Genomic DNA, 24352 nt, shown 5'->3' on the forward strand with positions numbered 1-24352 from the left:
CAAAGGAAGTGTTTGGTAAAAACTCCATGGGCAGAAGTGGTCTGATCTGGAATTTATTTTATCAGTACTAGGGCTTGAACTCAAGGCCTTCACACTGAGTTGTATCCCTATCCATTTTTGAAAAATTTGAGTCTTGCTGCATTCTTGAGTTGTCCAGGCTGGGCTTCAACTAGTGATCCTCTTGGGTTTTAAAGGATTCTTAAGAGTATTATATGGGACACAAGGGCAGACTATGCACTAGGTAAAACTACATTACATATGGATATGTCAAAATCTGTAGAAATATCTTGTTTGAATGGTTTTTGTGATCTTTGGAATCAGAGTACCCATGAAGACTAGGGGACGTTGGAGAAAATTTAATGCTGATGGCTTACATTCCTGAGAGTAAATAACCCCTGAGATTCCAGATAACATTGATTGAATTTTATTGATTTTCCATTAAATATGAGCTCAGTGTAAGGCAGAGTCAGAATGTGCATAATTCTTTGCCAGTTACCAAGCTGGAGAGGGCACTTTTCTCCTCCCAACTCCAAGTGATTTACATCTAGCCTTTCTACTGGCTGCTGTCCTGTTCCCACCTCCTTTTCCAGCACATAAACATGCAGTCCTCACTGAATCCCTACTGGGAATCCAAGCGAATCTCTGCAGGCACAACCCTAAATTCAGCTGGGGGAGAAACTCAGAAATAATCACACAAGGAAATGGACCTGATCCCCAGCTTTTCCTTGGAAACTTGGGTTCTCCTGGCTCTTAGCCTGGTGCTTCTGTATCAGTGAGTAACTTTTCAGGCTCCTCATCTCTATACTTTTGAGTTTGGCTTCTTTTTCTGATTAAAAGAGATAATGGAAGGGAAGTTGTTACAAAAATATGAGGTTCTTATTGACCTTATAAAGGTACCTTAAGCATTCTACTCTCCTCTGTTGTAACTCCCGAGTCCTCTGGCTAGAAAGATTGTTGATATGGTTTTATCACTCCTGCGGATGGTATGACTGACATTTGAATTTAGACTAATGTACTAGAATTCAGCAAGCACATTATGAACAATTGTATATTATATGCAGTAGGAACTTCAACTTCTTTCCAATCTGCGGAATCTAGGGTAGCTGTATGGGCTTTGATTGTGTCTCATATTCATGCACTCTATGTTCTTTCTGTTGGAAGAGATGTGAGAGAGGCTTGCACCCTAAGGACAAGGATGTTTTCTGCCTCCCTGTATCCCCCAATATGTTTCATGCAAGGTTCCTCAGTGTACCCCAGATTTCATGGGAGGGCTGACTCCATGCTTCCTTCTTTTCCGTGACTTCCTTCTGAAAATATCATCCCTTGATTCCTCTACCCAATACTGTGTGGATTTATTTACCCCTAAATGATGAATTTTTAGAGCAGAGCACATTTGGATCTTGGAGAATAATCCTAATCCCTACCAGGACTTTTCTAAGGTGTCCCTGATGAGTCCTTCAAAACCAGAGCTTTTCATGGGAGATTGTTATGGATTTTACACTACGCATTGGATTTTTACAGGATATTGTACCGTATATTGCTTAAAGCCTCAACTTAGATAAAACTATCAAACTGCCTAGAACATATTATTGTTTCTTAATTTATCTTGCATAATGCACTTTGTCAATAGGAAGATTGCTGTTATTTGGAAGGTGCCCTCTCTTGTAGCTGAAAGCACATGCAAAGTTAATTTTTTTTAATTTTAAAGAGAATTAAACCAAACAAAATGAAATAGAATAAAGCCAGTCAAAATCAAACACAAAAGAAATACAGGACTTTAAGATAATATTAAAAGAATAATGGCTACCATAATGCCTCTTATTATCTTCAAAATTGCTTCCCATACCATCAGACATAATACAATCAAACAAAATAAAACAGAATAAAATTATCAAAACAAAACAATGAAAGTGATACAGGACTTTAAGACGAGGTAATAAGAAATCAACAATGGATACGATAATCTATCTTATCTTCAAAATATCTGCCCATCCTGTCAGACATAATACAACCAAACAGAATAAAACCAAACAGAACCCAATAATGAAAATGATAATAAACTAACAATGGCTGCCATCTTGCCTTCTAAGACATTTCCTCCTTTTTCATTTTTACAGTGTCTGTTGTACATTTTTGACCCCACTATCTTCTTTTATTATTTATACTGGGAAGACAACAAAATGTTCACCCACATGAGTCCAACACACTTCACTCATGAGCATGATCTCAAGTTGCATTCACTTACCTGCAAAATTCTCGAGATTATCCTTCTTTATAGATAAATAGCTTTCCATTGTATAAAGATGTCATCTTTTCCTGTCCATTCTGCAGTAGACAGGCACGCTGCTCCTGCTTTGTTTCAGATCCTTACCACATGGACCATTGTCTTCTCTGACATCAGCCCATAAATTTGCTTTCAAGTCAATTGTGTTTCATGTATAAGTCTTCTGACCCATTTGGTCCATGTTTCTTTTTATCAATGAGTTGAGGCCATGTACATTGATGTTTACAACTGACATGCTCTGGCTCATCTCTGCTATTCTATCCTCCTGACGTTGGCCCCTCACTTATCCCAGCCATTAAATTGCCTATCCTGCCTTGACAATACCCCTATGCAGGCTGATCCTGGAACAGTGACTGTCTTTCTCTCTCTAGCATATCCGTTAGCACTTTTTTAGTGTTGGTTTGGTGGTCATGAATTCCTTCAGTTGTTCTTTATCATGGAAGTATGTTATTTCTCTGTTAATTGTGAAAGATAGTTTTGCAGGGTACATTCATCTGGGTTGAAGTTGTTTTCTATCAGGACTTAAAACACTTCACTCCAAGCTCTTCTAGACTTGATGACTTGTGTTGAGAAGTCTGCCATGATTCTGATGGATTTTCCTTTATAGTTCATCAGTTTCTCTTCTATAACAGCTTTTAATATTCTATTATGGTAATGAATTTCTGGGATCTTGATTATTATATGTCTGGGTGTAGATTTATTCTGGTAATGGCTAGTCGGAGTTCTATGTGCCTCACTTACCTGTATTTCAGGTCAGTGGGAGTCTTATTGATTATGTATACACACCACGTTTTTAGCTATAATTTCCTAATTTGTTGGCATGGGCATTAGATTTTAGGACTAGCATCTGTAAGCTTAAAATGCTTACCAGTGGTCTCTTTCCTTAGCTTCTTTTCTTTCTGAAGCCTTCCACCTGTCATTCAGGGAAGATCTGCAGGACCAATTACTCCTAGGTGTGGAAGTCCACAGGTGACATATCTTAGACGAATTGAAGTCAAGCCTCCCCTGGGAACACCACTCACAATAGATTATTTTGGTACACAGTCAACATATAGAGATAAGAACTTAACTGCTTTGTGACTGATAGTCTTGCTAAATATTAGCAAGGCTGACACTGTGCTTACCAGGTGGACCTCACCAGCTGAAGGCCCAAATTGCATGAGGAGAAGAAAAGCCTAGACATGGGTTCTGTATTGATTAATTCTTCTTCACAATGACATTTAAGGAGCATTTGAGACTTTAAAAATAAATTGACTGATCCCAGAAATTTCTGGACAAGCAAACTTAAGAAGGACCAGATTGTGAGGGGCTATGTAACACAGAGACATGGCTCAGAGGGAAGAGTAAACATGAAAACCTCTGAACAAACTGTAGGAAGAATGTTACCAGAGGAGCTCCATGGCTCTGACTCATTGAACGGATACACTTGCACAAAGTTTTAATCCCTGCAGCTGAAGAAACTCCCCACCCTTCCTACCAGAATGAGCATCCTCATACTTCATAGAGGAATCAGTTTCCCGTACTGACATAAGCAAATGAAGTACTCTGGAAAAATTCCAGTCTGAATCTCTTAGAAGCCAAAAATAGGATGTTTATCAAGTAGGATTGGGAGAATAACGAGTTCAACTGATTTTAGCTGACCATTGTGAATTTTAAGGAGTGTCAGTGAAGACAGGAAAGGAGTTTGTGAGTGAGTATACTTACTGCTTTGGTGTTTTTGCTGTTATTTATCGTCTACAGGTTACCATCACTAGTTTGGCTATTTCACTTTCTGAGTCAGTGAATGGTGAACTTCAATGTGTGTAAAGTCACAATTCCTATGACCTTGCTTTCTTTTTCACTACAGATATGCGACCTATTCCCATGGATTTTTTAAGAAGCTTGGAATTCCTGGGCCTAAACCTCTGCCTCTGTTTGGAAATGTTTTGTCCTACAGGAAGGTGAGTGCTGTTTGATATCCCTTTTTTGGGAAACACTAGCCTTATAGCATCAGTAAAAGTGCTACTGCTTGTGGTGAAGTTCTGAAACTTTCAGCATTCAACACTATGTGAGTCCTACCCAGAGAGAGGTCATATTTTCCTTGGGGCTCTGTTAACTGTGTAGAGCTGCAGTCTTGTCTCAGCCCCCACACTAGAGCTCTCTGGGATGTCAACATTAGATGCTCAGGGCATGAGGTTCAGACCACGTGAGCATCAAAAGAAAATTCTGTTTTGCCTAATAGAGATATGGGAAAGGACAGATATCTTTGTTAGTTTTGGGAGAAAATCAAGAGGGGATTCCCTAGAAGCACTCATCTACCTGTACACATTTAGACTTAAATCTTTCCTGTTCATTGTAGAGTTCATGAGAAGCTTTTCCACTTACTGCTAGACATCTCCCAATGTTTATCCTTACGTGGTCCACGTATTTTTTATTGAGGCATTCACACATTCTCCAGTGCTTTGAAGAACTGCTCAGTTGTATGTAGTTATATCCATAGGAATATCCTAGCTTTTGATAAGTATGATATCTTTTTAGGTATTAAAAGACAGGATGAGAGGATTCTGCTGTACTTTGTTCTCAAAGTTTGCACCAAATGGGTGAATATGAGCAGTGAGTATGATCATCCCTGAAACAGAATAGGGTTGTCGGTCAATTTGTTTTATTGAACTACATGCTGAGTTTCATTTTTCTAAACAAAGACAGAATCATTTATACAGAATAACTAGAGAAAACATGTCTTCAGAATATATTAAAAATTCAGTTTAGCTTAATATAATGTAATATGTAATGTGAATTTTGTCTGAGTCTTGTGACAAACCTGGATTGAACCTTAGTTCAGGATCTGCCACCTGGATCTATATTCATGAGCTCATCTTGAAGACCAGCACTAAAATTAAGTCAGCTTTCTGATAAAATTTTTTCCTCATGTTTCCATGTTTATCTCATTCTAACATTTGTAACTTGGGGCTTCATTTTCTTTTATTTTCATTTTTTATTTTAAAGAGAATAAAACAAAAGAGGACAGAACAAAGCAAATCAGAACAGAACAATGTAAGCAACACAGCACTTCACAGTAAGACAACTGGATATTAACGGTCACTATCATGAACTCTCTTTTCTTGGAAATACTTGATCATACCTTCCCACACATTAATATAAAACAACAAAATAGTACAAAACCATTCAAGAGAATGAAAATATTACACGACATTCACAACCAAATAACAGAAAATGAAAAATGGCTACTCAAATATCTCATTTTCCATAAAAATTTTTTATAGTATTACACATATTAAAATCCAATAAGACACAACATGATAGAACCAATGGAAACTAAAGAACAAAAGTATGGTAGGACTTCAAAGCCAGATGATATTAAATCAGAAATTGCTGCCATAATGCCTTGTTTGCTTCAAAGTATCTGTTCAGACTATCACACATAATGAAATCAAACAAAACAGAATAAAACCATTCCAACTAATAAATAAAATCAATATGAGGCTTCAAAGCAATGTAATGGGGAATCATGATTACCATAAAACCTTATGTATTCTTACCATTTCTTCGATTAGGGAGACTATATGATATTTATACATGTGAGTTTGATTTATTTCACTTATGAGTATGGTATCAAGTTGCCTCTATTTATTTATAAATATCTCGTTATGATCATTCTTTATAGCTGAATAGTACTCCATTGTATAAAAATACCACAACTTTTTTATCCTTTCCTCAGCTGATGGCCACTTTGGTTCTTTCCAATATCTGGCTAATTGTGCTGCTATAAATGGGTGCACATATATCACTGTGGTATGATGTTTTCAGTTTTTCTGGGAATATGAGGGTTTCATTTTCTAATAACAGCTTCAAGATTCATACTTTGTCATCCTCATTGAAAGAGCAATAATTTCCCCTTCACCTGTCAGATGTGCTCTTTCGTATATAGCTCAGTATTTTACGTGCTGTGCCTATGTATAGAGGTGACACTTCTCCATCTTTCCACGTTGAACTGGAATGCTGAAAGGACGATTACTTTGTAACTCCTTACTTGATCATTTTTTCACTCAACATCCCCCTGAATTCCTTGAACCAGCTAGACTAAAGTTGGTCCCTGGTGCCTTCAACTTCCTAATTTGACCAGAATAAGAAGAGTGCTTGTGAGATCACTGAAAGGTGATGAAGTAAACAAATAATGTGCCAGCCATGGAGACTCACTCAATTTTCCCCAGTCTAGTTTTTTTTCATGGGATCATGAAGGGAATAATTCAGAGCTTTTCAGGATTTTAGAGACAACATATACACAAACAAAAGTGCTGTGGAAAGACAAATAGGTCCTTAGTGTTTATTGTCTGGGAGAATTATTTCAATAAGTTCAATTCTTAAGAAAGTCAAGAATAACTTTAAAGTTCCCAGTATTTTATGTCAGATGTCTATGAATATCAACTTCTTTTTACCTCCAGTGAGGGACAGTAAGCTTGATTGCATGGGGTTTGAATAGTTTGTGTTCCAATTAAACATATGGCCAGTAAGGTTAGACTAGTAATGGATATTTTTCTCTTCTCAGGGTATATGGAATTTTGACATAGAGTGCCATAAAAAGTATGGAAATATGTGGGGGTGAGTATTTCAGAAACTTCCAAAGGGTAGACTTGTAAAAATTAATACTCAATACGTGAGGACAGTTTTAGCCCAGAGCACTTGGAATACGCAGTTTTTATACTATGAAGGTTTTGGAGGTTTGTCCTCTCAAGAGTCCCCTAGGTCACCAGGTGTCAAGGTCCACAGTTGAATTAAGTTTAGAATGTTGTATATTATGACTATTCTCCATGCTTTGATGGCCCAGAGACTCTTATCTTTATTTTCTGTGCAGTGTATGACCATTCTCCTCTTCTCTATTTTCCCTTTCTTAGGTTCTCTTTAAATGCATAAAAGGTAGTAATTCGGACCCTTCTGCTATGTGCTCATAAATGTATGATCATATAACATAAATTACCTTTCAGTGAAATGCTCCAACTTCACATCAATTTTAAATTTAGTATGTACTTTTGAAATATGACCTGAAAATTAAGATAAAAGATTGGGAAATAGTTTATGCTCAGTGCTTTAAACTTCTCCAGCAAGTGTGGCATTGTTTTTATTTACTTTTGATTTCAAGTCAAGACTTTTTTCTGGCTTTGACAAATTATTGTAGCACGTGTTTAAAACTACTGTTTTCCTGTGGACTACATTCACGGTGGTTTCTGTGCTCCCTGCAGCAGCTGTTCCCTTTCACAGCTGCTGAAGGCTTGGAGACCAGTGGGAGGGGTGTAATCATGGACTTTGTGCCACAAGCAGGTGGGAGAAAGCTTTGCCTTTCCTACCTCTTAATTTCCTGAGTCCTTAGGAACCACATTGCTGGCCCCAATAGTCTACGAACATGACATGGGCCACAGATACAACATAATCCAATGGCAAGGACAAAGTACTTGGTCTCCATTGTTCTGACCCCCATTTCTCCTTACAACATTAAATACTCTTGAGCACTTGATAATTTGACTTTGTCATCGATGCAATATATTTTTTGATATAGAAATATTTTATTTCATTTTAAATTTTAATTTTTGTGGCATTGGGGTTATACTAACAGTTGAATATATAGTAGGAAAGCAGACCACCACTGAGCTGCATCCCAGCACCGATATTGAAATATTTTAAACATACAAAGCATTTCAGAGGATGGTATAAGCAATACTCATGCTCACATCACCTAGATGTAGGAAGAACAATTCCAGTTTTATTTCTAGTTATGATCTCTTTGAAATGGTATTTCATCTTTTGTTTCTTCCTTGCTTGGACAACATAACCTTACATTTTGTGAAAGCTCTAGTGGCTTCTATGGTCAGCATCCCCAACTTGAATTATAGCTAATGTTGCTATGCATTTGACTGTTAGGGGTATAGATTATATAATACCAGGGTCAAAGATCTAGATTCCTGGCAAAGTTTCAAATGTAGAATCTTGTTTGTTACATTTAATTATCTCTGCTTTCTCAATACAGGTTGTATGATGGTCCAAGGCCTGTGTTGTCCATCACAGAACCTGACATGATCAAAGCAGTTCTAGTTAAAGAATGTTATTCTGTGTTCACAAACCGGCGGGTAAGTATGTATTTAGAAAATGTAAATGTTGGGCTGGGGATGTAGCTCAGCAGCGCATGGCTTGCCTGGCAAGTAAAAGGTCCTCAGTTCAATCTCTGTATCAAAACAAACAAAGTAAATGTTAAAATAAATGTAAAATTTCATTTGTTTTTTATTACATTCTTAATTTGTTGTGGATGTAGTGGCACATGCCTGTAATTCTTGCACTCAAGAGACTGAGGAAGAAGACTGCTGTGAGTTCAAGGTCAGTTTAGGCTGTCTAGTGATTTCAAATTTACCCTGAAGCTACATAAAAAGACCCTGTCTCAAAAATACACAATCAAGAAGTTTTTTGAAACATAAATTCACAGGAAGTTGAATATATGATATATGGGGAGGTTTATGATGCTTTTGTTAAAGGTTATATGTTGCATAAGTGTAAACAGAACATATTCATGTTAATAAGTAATTGGAGATTAACATTGATACAATCCAAGTTTATATACATTTCCTTGATTTTATGAATTCATTTGCTAGCATGTATGTGTTTGTGTACCTGTCTGTAAATGTATCACATGATCATATTTGATAGCAATTAGGACAGTCAAGATACGTAAGTATTCTTTCCCCTAAGTATGCTAATCCTGTATAGTCCTGATGCATAGCTTGCTGTTTGTTCTCCTTCTCTTTCTTCCTCTCCTTCACTTTCTCTTTCCACATCTCCTTTTCCTTCTCATTATTTTTCTTCTTCCTCTTTTATGGGACAGGGTTTCGCTATGTAGTACAGGATGCCCTCAAACTCACAGCGATCTTCCGAGGGCTGTGCCATCATGCCCAGCTTGTCTGATTTTTAAAAAAAGATTTTGCTTTTGGTATCAAGTCTGATAATGCTTAATGATTTATTTATTGTGTGTGAGAGTGTATGGATGTCTCTCTGTATGTGTATTTGGTAAAAGTTGTGTAGTTTGTGTGTGTGTGTGTGTGTGTTTGCCAGGCTTTTGGAAAGACCTGGAATTTTTTGCTTTTTGGAGACAGGGTTCCCCTATGCAGTTCAGGCTGGCCTTGAGCTCATTTTGTAGCCCAGGCTGGTCTCAAACTTCATCCTCCTGCCTCAGCCTCTCCAGTGCTAGGATTTCAGGCATGTTCCACCACTTCTGGCTTATAGTTTTTTTTTAAGTTAAAAATTTATTAGTTTTTTATTCTTGGCACCATTGCCAGAATTTACAGGGACATATCCCTGATGTAATGAAAATAAATAAAAAGACAAAGCTTCAACAGATAAAAGACCTCAGGAGTGTACATTTAATTGACACTAAATTACATTAATCAACAGCTGCACTTTTTGCAAAATGTGGCTATGATAGTCGTGAACCAGAAGAGTTTCTTGTTTAAGCTACCGTAACTTTTCTGATTATGCATCATTGTTCCTTCTGTGGTAGAATTTTACAGTTTGTGTAATGCAAATGTCTCAAAGTAACCTGAAGCTTTCCTGATAACTTCTCACTCTCTTTCCTGCTAAGAACTAAAGCCTTTTTTTGCTGTTTCTTTAAAATGTTCTGCTACCATACCTTCCAGTTTCACCACAAGATCCATCACCACTACCATGGGACTCCCAGAGGTTCTGCCATCAAAACTGCTCCCCTTACTGGGTCTGTAGTTTGACTGCTGGTGTCCACTATAATATCCAAAATCTTTATAGTTCCTGTCACCACTATAGTTACCACCACCTTCTCTCCTTCACTGTAACCATCGTATCCTCTACTATCATCACCATACCCACTACATTGCTTTCCATATCCTGTTCTACCACCACCTGTCCTCCTCTACTACTATAGCCAGGCCCACCACCATAGCGTCCACCATCATCTCCAAATCCGTTATATCCACCATGACCTCTATAACTACCTCTGCTGCCACCTCCTCCTTTACCATAGCCTCTTCTTCCACTGAAGTTTCCACCACAAACAAAATTTCCTCCACCACCTCCAAAGTTTTCTCGACAACCCATGAAGTTGACAGATCTTTCTCCATGACCTCTTTGTGATCTGCAGACCGCTTCTCTTGTTTATAAAGAGACCTGTTCACTTCACAGTTATGCTCATTAATAGTGTGGTATTTTTGAACAATAATTTTATCAACTGTATCATGATCATCAAAAGTGACAGGAGCAAATCCTCTCTTTTTCCGGCTCTCCCTGTCTTCTATAACTTCTATGGTTTCAATATTCTCATACTTTTCAAAGTAGTCTCTCAAATTACACCCTTCTGAATCTTTAAGAGAGACAAAAATTTTCTTCACTGTTAGGTGAGCATCAGGTTTTACAAAATTCTCTCTAGAATTAGGTCTCTTTGGTTTCACTATACACTCATTAACTAGGTGTTGTCAAGAGCATATTGTTGCACCCACTTCAACATAAGCGTAAGTCATAAAACCGAAGCCCCGGAAGCACTGTGTTTGGGGGCCTTTCATTATCACATAACCTGTGACTGTCTCAGTTCTCAAAATGTTCTCTTAAACTATCATCTGTAGTTTGAATGCTTTCAGCACCAAAAAACAGTTTACTCAACTGGTTCCTTTAAGACTGGACTTACCTCTTCCAAGTGAGTTCAATATGGGACCCGAAGTTGTACAGTTTTATGCTTTCCTTTTAAATCTATGATCTATTTTATGTTTAAAAAATAATGGATGATGTTTATGTAAGATTAATCTTTGCCTATGGCTATCGAGCTGTTCCAGTGCCATTTTTGGGGAGACCATCTTCCCTCCGCTGAAGCACATATGGTCAAAGCTCAGTTAGGCTTATTTGATTCTTTGGTTCAGTCTTTCTTTTTGTTTTTGTTTCTTATTTTATTGGTAAACTTTAGATATACCTAGTGGTAACATTCATTATAGGGAATTAGTACTGTACATGGTGTATCTGGCTGCTTCTTTGTCCCTCCCCTCCCCTTCCTTCAATTTCTCTTCCCCTCCTTATTTGCAAACCTTTGTTTCCATTTTCCTTCTTTTTGTTTTTGATCTCTACTTTTCCCACCCTTGTCCATTCTTCTGATTTGAACATTTTCTTCTCATTTCCAAATACTCATTAAACATATTGATTCATATTTACACTTTTGGTTTCTTACACCAGAGAAACAATGCATCCAGTGTATTTTACTTAATAGTATCTTCTCAAAGCACACCCATTTACCTAGAAATGTCTCAAGCTTGTCCTTCTTTATGGCCGAATAGTACTTGTTTAAATAATCCCTACATTTTCTTTATCCATTCATCAGCTAAGGGGCATTTGGGCTGTTTCCAAGTCTTTGCTATTATCAACTGCCACTATCAACATGAGTCTGCATATATCACTGTGTATGCTGCTTTTAATTGTTTCAGGATGATACCAAGAATGGAGATAACGGGGTCAAGTGGAACCTCTAGTTTTAGATTTTGAGGCTCTCCACACTGATTTTCCCCATGGCTGCAGCAATCTATAACCACAACAACAGTTCTTTTTTCACCACAGCCCTGCCAGGAGTTGTTATTGGTTGAATTCTTGGTATTAGCCATTCCTTTGGCAGTGAGTTGGAATCTAAGGATTGTTTTAAATTGTATTTCTCAAATGACCAGAATGTTGAAAATTTTTAATATATTTATTTGCTACTTATAATCTTTCATTTGAGAAGTATCTATTTATTTCAGATGCCAAATTTTGGATTTGGTCTTTAAATTTTTTTTGGTGGGGAGTCTGATGTTTTTGGCTTTTATATATCACAGATACAAGTACTTTGCCTGGGAAACAGCTGGAAAATATTTCCCCCACGCTGTGGGTTGTCTCTTTCCTCTGTTAGTAGTTTTTTTTTTTTTCTGTGCAAGACTTTTAATGTGATGGCATTCCAGTTATTGATTCTTTGTTATATTTTCTTTATGAACTTTGTTCATAAAGTCTTTTCCTGCGCTAGTGTCTGAAGAAATTTTACCTATTCTCAGATTTAGGGTTTCTGCTTAAATATTCAGATATTTTATCCATTTTGGCTTTAGTATAATGCCTGGTGAAAAATATGGGCCTAGTTTTAATGTTTGGCACATGGAAATCATTTTTCTAGGCAGTATTTATTAAGGATAATATATTTCTTCCAGTAAAGGTAGTTGGCTCCTTTGTCAAAGATAAGATGACTATGTAGTTTGGTGTGAATTCTGCGTCTTCCAATCTATGCCATTGATCCTAAGGTCTGTTATTTTATTTTATTTATTTAATTTCCTTTTTTGCCTGTACTGTGATTTTTTTTTATCACAGTAGCTTTGTAGTATAATTTCAAGTTAGGGATTGTGATGCCTGCTTCCTTGATTTTATTGCCCAAAATTGCTTTTACTATGCTGGATCTCTTCTTGTTCCATATGAATTTTAGGATTGCTTTTTCTGATTCTGTGCGATACGCTATGGAATTTTGATCAGAATTGCATTAGATTTATATACCAGTATTAAAATTATGGCCATTTTCACCTTATTGGTTTTTCCTACCCAAAAGCAAGGGGCATCTTTCAATTTTCTGATATGCTTCTCAATCTCCTTTTTCATAGAACTGTAGTTTTCAATGTAGAGATCTTCTACCTCCATTAAGTTTTTTTCCAGGTATTTCATTTCTTGGTTTCTATTGTGAAATATGTGGTTTCCCTAATTTCCCCCTCAGTGAGTTTTTATTTGTGTATATGAATGCTTTTCATTTTTGAGTGCTGACTTTGTATCCAGTTGTATTACTGAACCTGGTTATTAAATCTAGAAGTCTTTTGGTGGAGTTTTTGGGTTTTTATGTATAGAATATCATGTCATCTGCAAATAATGACAATTTAACTTCTTTTTCTATTATTTTTTCTTTGTTTATTTCTTTTTCTAACTGCTCTGGCTAATGTTTCTAGAATTGAATAGCAGTAGTGATCGTGGACATTTTGCCTTTTTATTGATTTTATATTGAAAGTTTTCAGTTTTTGTCTATGTGCTTTTTTTGTATCAGGAATCAAACTCAGGACCTCACACTTGACAGGCAGGCCCTGTGCCACAGAGCTATATTCCCTGACACTTGTCCATTTAGTATGATGTTGGCTGTTGGCTTTTACCAGATTGAAATAAAGATCATCTATTCTAACTTTCAGTAGAGTCTTAAAAATCATTGATGGGTGAAGCATTTTGTCAAATGCTTTTTATGCATCTACTGAGAAGATTATTCACTGATTTAGGTAGCCTGAACCATCTTTACATCCCTGGAATGGATCTTAACTTAGTCATGCTGTATAGTCTTCTTGATTATTTGCTACATTCTGCTTTTAAGTAATTCACTGAGGACTTTTGAACTTGTGTTCTTTTGGGAAATTGGCCTGTAGTTTCTTTTTGGTTGGATCCCTCTCTGGTTTGGGTAATAGGATCATGCTTGCTTCCAGGAATGAATTTTAGAGTACTGTTTGCCTTTAAACTTCATTAAAGACTTTGAGGAGTAGGGACACTAGTTGTTCTCTAAATTTCTTGTAGAATTCATTTACTCTATTTTTATAGAATTGAGTAAATCTGTAAGGACCCAGGATATTTTTTGATGCTTGGTTTTGAATTCTGTGCTAAATTTTAGTAAATTTCATATTGTTTTATTTATTTTTATTTTTTTTAAATTTTATTTAAGAGGAAAAAGAGAAAAACACAAAACAAAACAAAGCAGTATAAGGGTACATGTAATACAGAACTACAAAAAAAAACATAACAGTAAGAAATCACCTGTTAATAGATTACATATTATCATCTTGGAAATAGTTGCTCAAATCACAGTATCAAAGAATACAAAGTGGACATTCAAACAGAGAGACTGCAAACAGCTGTGTTCTATGATCCAAAAACATTAATATAGTCAGCTATTTAACACCCCTAAACACACTTGCTGTTATATCCGTTAGAGCTCTTTATTTTCCCCACTCTTTTTCACAATAAAATTTACACATTTTGGATTTTATTACTCCTTAGTTCTTATTACTTTTTTGGGGGGGAGAAAATAAAGTCAAATATGGCAAAACAAAGCTGTCAGTCAAAACCAAGGATAGACATAGCACATGATGTAGAACAGAGTACAAGGTTATCAACAATGGTTATCAACGTTGTCTCTTGTTTCCTTAAAAAGAATTGTCTATCTCATTAGATATTATAAAGTTGGACAAAACAGTAGAGAACAAGACCAATAAAACTTAAACATTGCAAACATTACAGGACTTCCAAAGGAGACAATATTCAAACCAGAATGGGCATCTTAGTGAATCTTATTGCCTTCAAAGTAGTTGCCTATACCCTCAAACTTGATACTATCATACAGAATGGAACAGAGTCTAATCAGTCAAAACAAGATTGTGGGAGTATTACAGGACTTCAAACCAAGTTAATAGGAAATGAAAAAGAGTTACTATTATATATCCTAATTTTTAAAATTTTTCAGCAACCTAGTGCTTCACCACCAAATAACCCGACTTAAAGTAGTTACCATAGTGTCTGTCTTTTTCCTTGAAATATTTGGATAAAACTTCATATACTATAGCTTAAAATATTTCCATATCAAGAAGCCAAGAATAAAGCCTTTCTAATTAATAAGTGAAAACTTTATAAGGCTTCATGGCCACATAATGGGGAATCATGATTACCACATATTTTATATATTTGAATCATTACTTACATTAAGGAAACTATTCGGTATTCACACATGCGAGATTGATTTATTTCAGTTATGAGTATGGTCTCAAGCTGCGCCCATTTACTGATAAATATCTCAATGTGATACTTCTTTATAGCTGAATAATACTCCATTGTATAGAAATACCAGAACTTTTTTATCCATTCCTCAGTTGATGGACACTTGGGTTGTTTCCAAGATCTGGCGATTACAAATTGTGCTGCTATAAACATAGGTGCACATATATTATTAACAGAAATGAAAACTCAAATTATCTGTAACACAATTGTAACAGGAGACCTTAATACGCCATTGACACCAAGGGACAGATCAACCAGACAAAAAATGAGCAATGAAATAACAGAACTGAATCACACCTGTGAACAAATAGGTTTGATAGACATATACAGAATGTTCCACCCAACAACATCAGAATACACATTCTTCTCAGCAGATCATTCTCTAAGATAGACCATATATTAGCTCAAAGAACATATTTAAACAAATGCAAAAGAGTTGAAATCATCCCTTGCATGTTATCGGATCATAGCACTCTGAAATTAGAAATTAATGATAAAAGATACTGGAAAAATCCCCCAAACACATGGAAACTGAATAACACACTCTTGAGTAATCAGTGGGTCACAGAAGAAATTAAACAATACCTAAAAGAAAATGAAAATGCAGATACAACTTACCGGAATCTGTGGGATGCAATGAAAGCCGTCCTCAGAGGAAAATTTATTGCACTGAGTTCTCACATCAGGAAAACAGAATGAATACAAATAAATGACTTGATGCTACACCTTAAAGGGCTAGAAAAAGAAGAGCAAGTCAAGCCCAAAGCCAAAAGAAGAGAGGAAATTATAAAAATCAGAGCAGAGATCAATGCAATAGAGACTAAGGAAACAATCCAAAGAATCAATGAATCAAAGAGTTGGTTCTTTGAAAGAATAAATAAAATCGATAAGCCCCTAGCCAACCTTATTTTAAAAAGGGAAGAAAAAGCTCAAATTCATGCAATAAGAAATGAAAAAGGTGAAATCACTACAGACCCAATAGAAATACAGAAAATCAACACCTGTTTCGAAAACCTCTACTCTCAAAAGTTTGATAACACAGAAGAAATAGACAGATTCTTAGAAACATATGAAGTACCAAAGCTAGATCAAGAGGATGTAAAACTGTTGAATAACGCAATCTCTGTTACTGAAATTGAAAATGTAATTAAGCCCTTACCCACCAAGAAGAGCCCAGGCCCAGATGGATTCACTGCAGAATTCTACAAGAAATACAAAGAAGACCTAATGCCGACACTCCTCAAACTATTCAATGAAATTGAAAGGGAAGCAATCCTTCCTAAGTCATTCCTGGAAGCAAATATTACTCTAGTACCAAAACATGAGAAAGACCCAACTAAAAAAGAGAACTATAGACCGATCTCCTTAATGAACACAGATGCAAAAATTCTCCATAAAATATTGGCAAATAGGATGCAGCAAATCATCAAGAAGATTATACACCATGACCAAGTGGGATTCATCCCAGGAATGCAAGGATGGTTCAACATACGCAAATCAATAAACGTAATCCACCATATCAATAAAGCCAAAAATAAGAATCACATGATCATTTCTATAGATGCAGAAAAAGTCTTCAATAAGGTCCAACATTTATTCATGATAAGAACTTTACAGAAAATTGGAATAGATGGTCTTTACTTCAATATAATAAAGGCCATTTATGATAAACCAACAGCCAGCATCATACCAAATGGCCAAAAATTGAAAGCCTTTACTTTAAAATCAGGCACAAGACAAGGATGTCCTTTATCACTACTCCTATTTAATATAGTACTGGAAGTACTAGCCAGAGCAATTAGGCAAGAAAGAGAAATAAAAGGGGTTAAGATAGGAAAAGAAGAAGTTAAATTGTCATTGTTTGCAGATGACATACTCTACATAGAAGACCCCCTAAACTCCATCGAAAGACTCTTAGATACAATAAATAAATTCAGTAATGTGGCTGGATACAAAATCAATACTCAGAAATCAATAGCATTCCTATGCACGAACAACAAAATCACAGAGAGGGAAATAAGAGAAACTGGACTATTCACATTAGCAAGCAAAAAATGAAATATTTAGGAATTACTCTTACTAAAAAAGTGAAAGACTTATACTGTGAAAATTATAATACACTGAAAAAGGAAATTGAAGATGATCTCAGAAAATGGAAAGACATCCCTTGCTCATGGATAGGAAGAACAAACATTGTGAATATGGCCATTCTCCCAAAACTGTTATACAGATTCAATGCAATCCCAATAGAAATACCATCAACATACCTTATAGATCTAGAGAAATCACTCCTAAATTTTATCTGGAACCAGAAGAGACCTAGGATCGCAATGGCAATTCTAAGCAGCAAAGACAAAGCAGGATGCATCACAATCCCTGACTTGAAGTTATACTACAAAGCAACAGTAGTAAAATCAACATGGTATTGGAATCGAAACAGAGCCGAAGATCAATGGAATAGATTAGAAGATACAACCACAACTACAAACACACTCAACCACCTTATCTTTGATAAAGGAGCCATGCAGGTTCATTGGAAGAACGACAGTCTCTTTAATAAATGGTGCTGGAAAAACTGGCTCTCCATTTGCCGAAAACTAAAGCTAGACCCATGTCTATCACCATGCACTGCATTAAAATCTAAATGGGTCAAACATCTGAATATTAAAACAGAAACACTAAATTTATTGCAGGACAAATTGGGTAGAAACCTTTCCGACATAGGTGTAGGTAGAGAATTCATGAACAGGACTCAAACCGCACAGGAAATATTTCCCAAAATCAATAACTGGGACCACTTCTTATTAAAAAGTTTCTGCATGTCAAAAGAAATCTCCAGCATAGTGAAAAGAAAACCCACAAACTGGGAAAAGATTTTAGTGAACTCTCTCTCAGACAAGGGACTCTTGTCTAAAACATATAAAGAATTAAAAACCTCAGACCTACAAAATCCAAAGATCCAATCCAAAAATGGGCATCTGAGATGAATACGCAATTCTCAGATGAAGAAATGCAAATGGCAACTAAATACATGAAAAAATGCTCATCATCATTGGTCATTAGAGAAATGCAAATTAAAACCACACTGAGATACCATCTCACTCCTGAAAGAATGGCCAGGATCAAGAAAACCAACAAATTTGCATTTCTCTAATGACTAATGATGATGAACATTTTTTCATGTATGTATTTGCCATTTGTATTTCTTCATCTGAGAAGTATGTATTCAACTCAGATGCCCATTTTTGGATTGGATCTTTGAATTTTGGGGGTCTGAGGTTTTTTAATTCTTTATATGTTTTAGACAAGAGTCCCTTGTCTGAGAGAGAGTTCATTAAAATCTTTTTCCAGTTTTTGGGTTTTCTTTGATTCTTATCATCAACTTTTTATAGTTTTCAGCATAGAGACACTATATAAATTTCTTAAAACCTATACCTCAGGTTTCATTTTCTTTGCAGCATTTGTCAATGGTATTGATTTCTTATTGTTTCCACATATTACTGTTGTTACATACAACTCTTACTTAATTTTTGTTGACCTCAAATCCTACAATATTGCAGAACTAACTTATTAGTTATACAAGCTGTTTTTGTGTGTGTAATCTTTGAGATCTGCCTTGACTATTATCTCACCTGAAGATATGGACACTTCTATCTTTCTCTTTGTAGTCTGAAGCTCTTTTATTTTTCTTGTTGTTCGCCCTAGGACTTCAGCATGACACCGAGTGAGAGTGTTGAGACTAGATTTTAAAAAATTGTTCCTACTCTTAAGGAACCCTGCATCTTTCACCATGCAGAGTGAGATTATCTGAAGAATTTTCTGTAGCTTCTATTTTCAAGTAGAGAAAGCTTCCCCTTTCCCCTATTTTTTGAGTTTTAACAATAAAGGAATATCAAAGATTCCATTTTAAAACAAAATGGAGTTAAGGAAGCTGGAAAATAGTTCCAAGTAGGGAAATTATTATGGCTTGTGTCTAATGTCCCCTCAAAGCCTCATGTAGTCATAAGTGGGTTTTTTAGAGATGGCTGGATCTAGACTATGGAAATGAGTTGTATGATAGTGGGACTAAGGGTTTATGATTACTAAAGGCTCCCACTGATAGGTTTCACATAGTTCTGGGTGTGGAAATGGGGAGGCCTACCCTGCCTGTGAGCAATGCCTGAATAGCACGTACGGCATAGAAAGAGACCTGTTGTTGTTGCTTTCTGCTTGCTACCTCATTGCTTTGCTGCCTCTTGCCTTATGTGTGCCATGATCTGTTATTCCTCTGTTACTCTCCCTGCCACGCCACTTTGCCTTGAAACCAGCCACCTATGAACTGAAGCCTCTACAAACTGTGAACCAAAATAAACCTTTCATCACTTAAATTTAGGTTTTGCCCGAGCAAGGAGAAAAATATCTAGGAAATAGAATTATATTTCTCTTTAGTTGTATTCCTGAAAAAAGAATTGTGCATTGTTCTTAATATTTCATACTTATAATTTAAAAAATCATCATAGCAAGATATCCCTATTTTTCTACATTACTCTAGCTTCAGATGGATATAAATTGAGGATCGGTCTGAGGCATTATATAATTTTCCAAGCCTCCTTTCTGTCTGTCACTAACCATTTCTATACTGCACAATCTTGGAAGAAGAAGGACGTCTTTTAGAGCTTTCAATCATAAACATTTATTGTAACATGTGCGCCATACACATGACACCACTGTTCTAGTCTCTTAATCTGAAAGAACAGTTTTCTCTGACAATTTGTATTTATATTTGTTTTCCATGACCAAAGACATTTGTATTTAAAAAGCAACTGAAATATAAAGGCTTGAAACTGCACCAGGTGGCTAGATGTCCTCAGCGCACTCACAGAAGGCATGACAAATACTTACTGAGCACCTATCATGGGGTCTGCCACCTAATAGTCATTAATGTTAGACAAGTGCTGCGTGCTTAACAGATCTTCTGTAACTGTGTGATGTCTATGCTTAAGAATGATAAATTGTCTTTTTCTTGGCCTTTAGTCGATTTTTCCAGCAGGATTTATGAAAAAAGCTCTCTCCATCTCTAAGGATGAGGAATGGAAGAGAATACGAACACAGTTGTCTCAAAACTTCACCAGTGGAAAACTCAAGGAAGTAAGAAATTAAGAGGATTTTAATTGAGAACTTAACAGTGAATGTGGGGACAATTAGAAACTAAGATCCTCTTCTCTGTAGAAGGTGTAGTCCTCTGAGTTGGGGCATTGTCAGAATAGTCTTTTGTCTTTATGTCCTGGAAGACCCATTATAAACTTAATTATTAAAAATGTCACATATTGCTTTATGATTGATAATGTCTCTTCATTCTGGGGCCTGAATCTACGGATTTAGTTACAAATGCTGTTGTGTTTTATACATAGATGTTCCCCATCATTAAACAGTATGGAGATGTGTTAGTCAAAAACCTGAGGCAAGAAGCAGAGAAAGGCAAACCTGTTCAACTGAAGGAGTAAGTATCTGTTCTTACTTGAAAAATTAAGTGCACCCACTTAATGTCCAAGTTGACATGATGCCCTGTAGTTGCGTCAGAAAACTACATGATGCCTCAGATTGCTCCTCAATTTATATCTGTTTGCAAAAAACTGAAATTCTCCTTGTTAAGTTACTTCAGCAGCCAGGTATTAAATCCAGGTGCTAATCCAGAGTGTGGTGTTACAGCTTCAATAGTTCATCCAAGAAGGATGGTGGATTCCAAGAGAAGACAGGTCATTTGGGGGGCAAAGTGTTTTCTCCATTGAGTACCGGAACCAAAGTTATTCATCACTTTGGCTATCAAGGCATAAGATACATGCTTTTGAAGGAAGAGGTATGACCTTAAAATGTTGTAAGTGTAAAGCTTGAGGAATAGTAGGAGAATTTACTTGGTGCACAGTGAAAGTCAGTGGATGGGGCAGGAATTACCACGTAAAGCTTCAAACAGCTTAAACTTCATCATGGTTTTTTTTAGATAGAGTAAAATTTTAAATATTCAACCCTCATAGCATTTCTCCTTCCTTTTATGAGAGAGAGAGAGAGAGAGAGAGAGAGAGAGGCAGAGAGACAGAGAGAGACACAGACAGAGACAGAGAGAAAGAGGGAGAGAGAGACAAAGAGAGAGACAAAGAGAGAGAGAGAGAGAGAGAGAGAGAGAGAGAGAGAGAGAGAGAGAGAGAAATGAGAAAGAGCACAACTATATCAATGATTGTGTAAACCTGATATTTTTAAAATATATAGATACTCTACAGAGCATACTGGGAAAACTGGGGACATGAGGTCACTTAACTCTTGTATCTTGCGAATCAGTTTTCAACAGCAATGTAATAATAGCAATAATTATTATATTTTAAATTGTTTTTGAGACAGGGCTTCATTATGTGGTTCAGTCTGGCCTTGAACTCACAGCAATTCTCCTGCCTCAGCCTCCTGAGTGCTGGGATAAAAGGCATGCACCACCACACCTGGCTGGTTTTTAAAGACAAAGTCTTGCTAAGTAGTCAAGCTGAGCTTGCACTCACTGTGTAGTCCAGGCTGGCTTTATACTCCTGCTCCTCCTGCCCTCAGTCTACCAAGTACTGGGATGACAAGCATGTATAACCACAAGCTAAATATAATTATTAATGAGGATAATTTTTGTTTTTTACATTATACCAAAATGATTCTGCCCCAGGGAAGCCTCAGACTCCTGTATTGTGGGTGGAATAGATCTACCAAGAAGTTGAGTAAGGGATGCTGAGAAGGTGGAATGATTTTTCTGGGTGTTCAGAGCAGGTTGTTGCTGTCGTGTGATGTGCTGAAGAGGATCAGCTCAGGAAACATTGTGTGGTGAGACAAGACCTAGGTCAGTATCAGCTTTTGTGTCCCCTAGGAAGAGTCCTGCTAAATAGTGCTCACACATTTATCTTCTACATTCCACACATACTGTCATAGTATGTCTGCCTGTGAGTCTCAATGACCGAATGCCACAAGCTCAGAGTCTAACTCACATAGGTTCTCATCACCTGGAGCACAAGGGCAATTATATCACTGACTCACTTTAACAACCCCATGAGTGAGAGTGAGGGCAGCAGAGAGCGTTCAGCTGGTCCAGCGTGTAGTTCTTCTGACCTAATGTGGCTCTCCACGTCTTTCTGGTGTGTGACTGAGTCCCACTTCCTGAACAGTTTGTAATAGAAGAGATGCAGACTTTAGTTTCTCCTGTTTTTTCACCCAGAATCTTTGGGGCCTACAGCATGGATATAATCATTGCAACAGCATTTGGGGTGAACGTTGATTCCCTCAACAACCCACATGATCCCTTTGTGTCAAAAGCCAGCAAACTCTTCAGATTTGATTTTTTGAGTCCATTTCTTCTCTCAGTAGGTATGTAGACTATTCCCTCTTCAACTTCCTACCTGCCTCTTTTTATTGTAATAGTTTATTGGGGATGTAACTCACATATTGAAAAATTTTCGTGTTACAATAGGCAATGCAATGTTTTTAGTACTCTTATAAAAGAAATATGCATCCATCAACATTGTAATTGTAGAATATTTTCATTCCTGAGAAACATCATACCTTTGCACTTTCAATTCCCACACTCTTTGCCCCAGTCAGTCACTGATTACTCTGTTTTTGCAGATTTGCTTTTTCTAGGCACTTCATATACATGGAACTATAGAATATATGGTCTTTTGTGACTGTAATTTTTCATTTAGCACTATATTTTAAGTGAAATATGTTCACATACTTTCTTTTTTAGACCACCATAATATATTTTGCTTATCACTCATTGTTAGTTGATGAGCATTTGAGGTATTTTTGCATTTTAGTAATTGTAAATACTGTCTTATGAACAATTCCTCACAACATTATGCTTAAAATCCTGTTTTTTTAAATGTTTCTGGGTGGTATTCAGGAATGTACAGCTGAGTTACAATGTAAATGTGCTTATCTTATTAAGGAACTGACAGAATGTTTTCCATTTGTCTCCATCCCATCCAACACTTGGTTTTCTCATGATTTTAATTATATCCATCTTAATGGGTCTGAAATGGGATAACACTATGGATTTGATCTTCATTTCACTGATGTTAATGATTCTGTGCAATATCTTCTTAAGACAAACATGTGATAAAATATTTTTATTATTTGTAAGTTTAATTATTTTTGTTATGTTCCAAAATTTGTTTATAATTTCTGGGTACAGTTCCTTTACTAGATACAAGACATGCAACTTTTTTCACCTACTTTCCTGGTAGTGTCTATTAAAGTTACAATTTTCAATTCTGATAATGTACAATAGATGAATTTTTCATTTTTACTTGTGCTTTGGTTCATCTCTAAGAATTTGTATTTGAGATCATGAAATTTTACTCCCTTGGCTTTCTTTCAAGATTTGCATAATTGTAGATCTTATCTTCACATTTTTGATACATTCTGAGTTAGGATTTATATTCAGTGGTCCCTCTTTACTCTTTTATAGTGACCATCCTGTTCTCCCAGCATCATTTTTTGAAAAGATCATTTTACCCATTCAATGGTCAGGCATCTTTTTCAGAATTCAGTGAACCATGACACATGGCCTTTTTATTTTGGTACTAGGGATCAAACCTCTTGTTTGCCAAGCAAGTGCTGTGATGCTGAGCTACATTCCTGGCCGACACATGGACTCCTTTGTGTGTGAAGACCATGTTTTCTTTGTCTATTCAACTGTTGAGGAACATATAGACTTTTTCTAAGTTTTAGTTATTATGAATTGTGCTGCTATAACTATGGATACTCACATACCATTGTACCATGATGTCTTTATCTAGTTCACAAGATGCTTAGAATTTTAAATGTCAGCCGTAATTTCTTTTCTTTCATTTTGGGTACTGGTAACTTAAGTTATCCTTTTTTCTCGGTAAGTCTTTGTAGAGGTTTGCCAATTTTGATGATATTTTCTAAGAACTAGCTTCTTGCTTTATTGATTTTTGTATTTTACATTTTATTAGTTTCTAGCTTGTCTTTATTACTTTCATCCTTCTGCTCATTTTAGGTTTAGTTTCTTCTTTTTAGTGATTTGTGTAAAGTTTGATCATTCATTTGAGATTTTACAAATTTATAGCTGTGAAGTTTCCTCTGATTACTGCTTTTTCACATTCACAAATTTGGAATAGTGTGCTTTCAGCTTTACTCATTTCAACAGAATTCCAAATTGCCCCTTGACTCATTGTTTGTTTCAGA

The 24352-nt window shown here is 36.3% G+C and overlaps 1 protein-coding gene and 1 pseudogene across 1 annotated transcript in view; one reads left to right on the forward strand and one right to left on the reverse strand.

Annotated features, from left to right (window-relative positions):
* Window positions 1-661: 661 nt before the first annotated feature.
* Cyp3a17 (cytochrome P450 3A17) overlaps window positions 662-24352 on the forward strand; it is a gene marked incomplete at its 3' end in the record, with an annotated part of 74149 nt that continues 50458 nt past the window's right edge. Inside the window, 7 exon segments of the mRNA NM_001173069.1 lie at window positions 662-772; window positions 4131-4224; window positions 6831-6883; window positions 8304-8403; window positions 20153-20266; window positions 20530-20618; window positions 22359-22507. Of these exon segments, the coding sequence (NP_001166540.1) occupies window positions 702-772; window positions 4131-4224; window positions 6831-6883; window positions 8304-8403; window positions 20153-20266; window positions 20530-20618; window positions 22359-22507 (670 nt within the window). The 5' untranslated portion in view covers window positions 662-701.
* Window positions 9929-10945, reverse strand: LOC134472498 (heterogeneous nuclear ribonucleoprotein A3-like; annotated as a pseudogene).

The sequence above is a fragment of the Cavia porcellus genome, unplaced genomic scaffold, assembly GCF_034190915.1.
Source record: "Cavia porcellus strain 051 isolate PalLab524CR breed Dunkin Hartley unplaced genomic scaffold, mCavPor4.1 scaffold_23, whole genome shotgun sequence".
In the NCBI taxonomy this organism is placed as follows: Eukaryota; Metazoa; Chordata; class Mammalia; order Rodentia; family Caviidae; genus Cavia; species Cavia porcellus.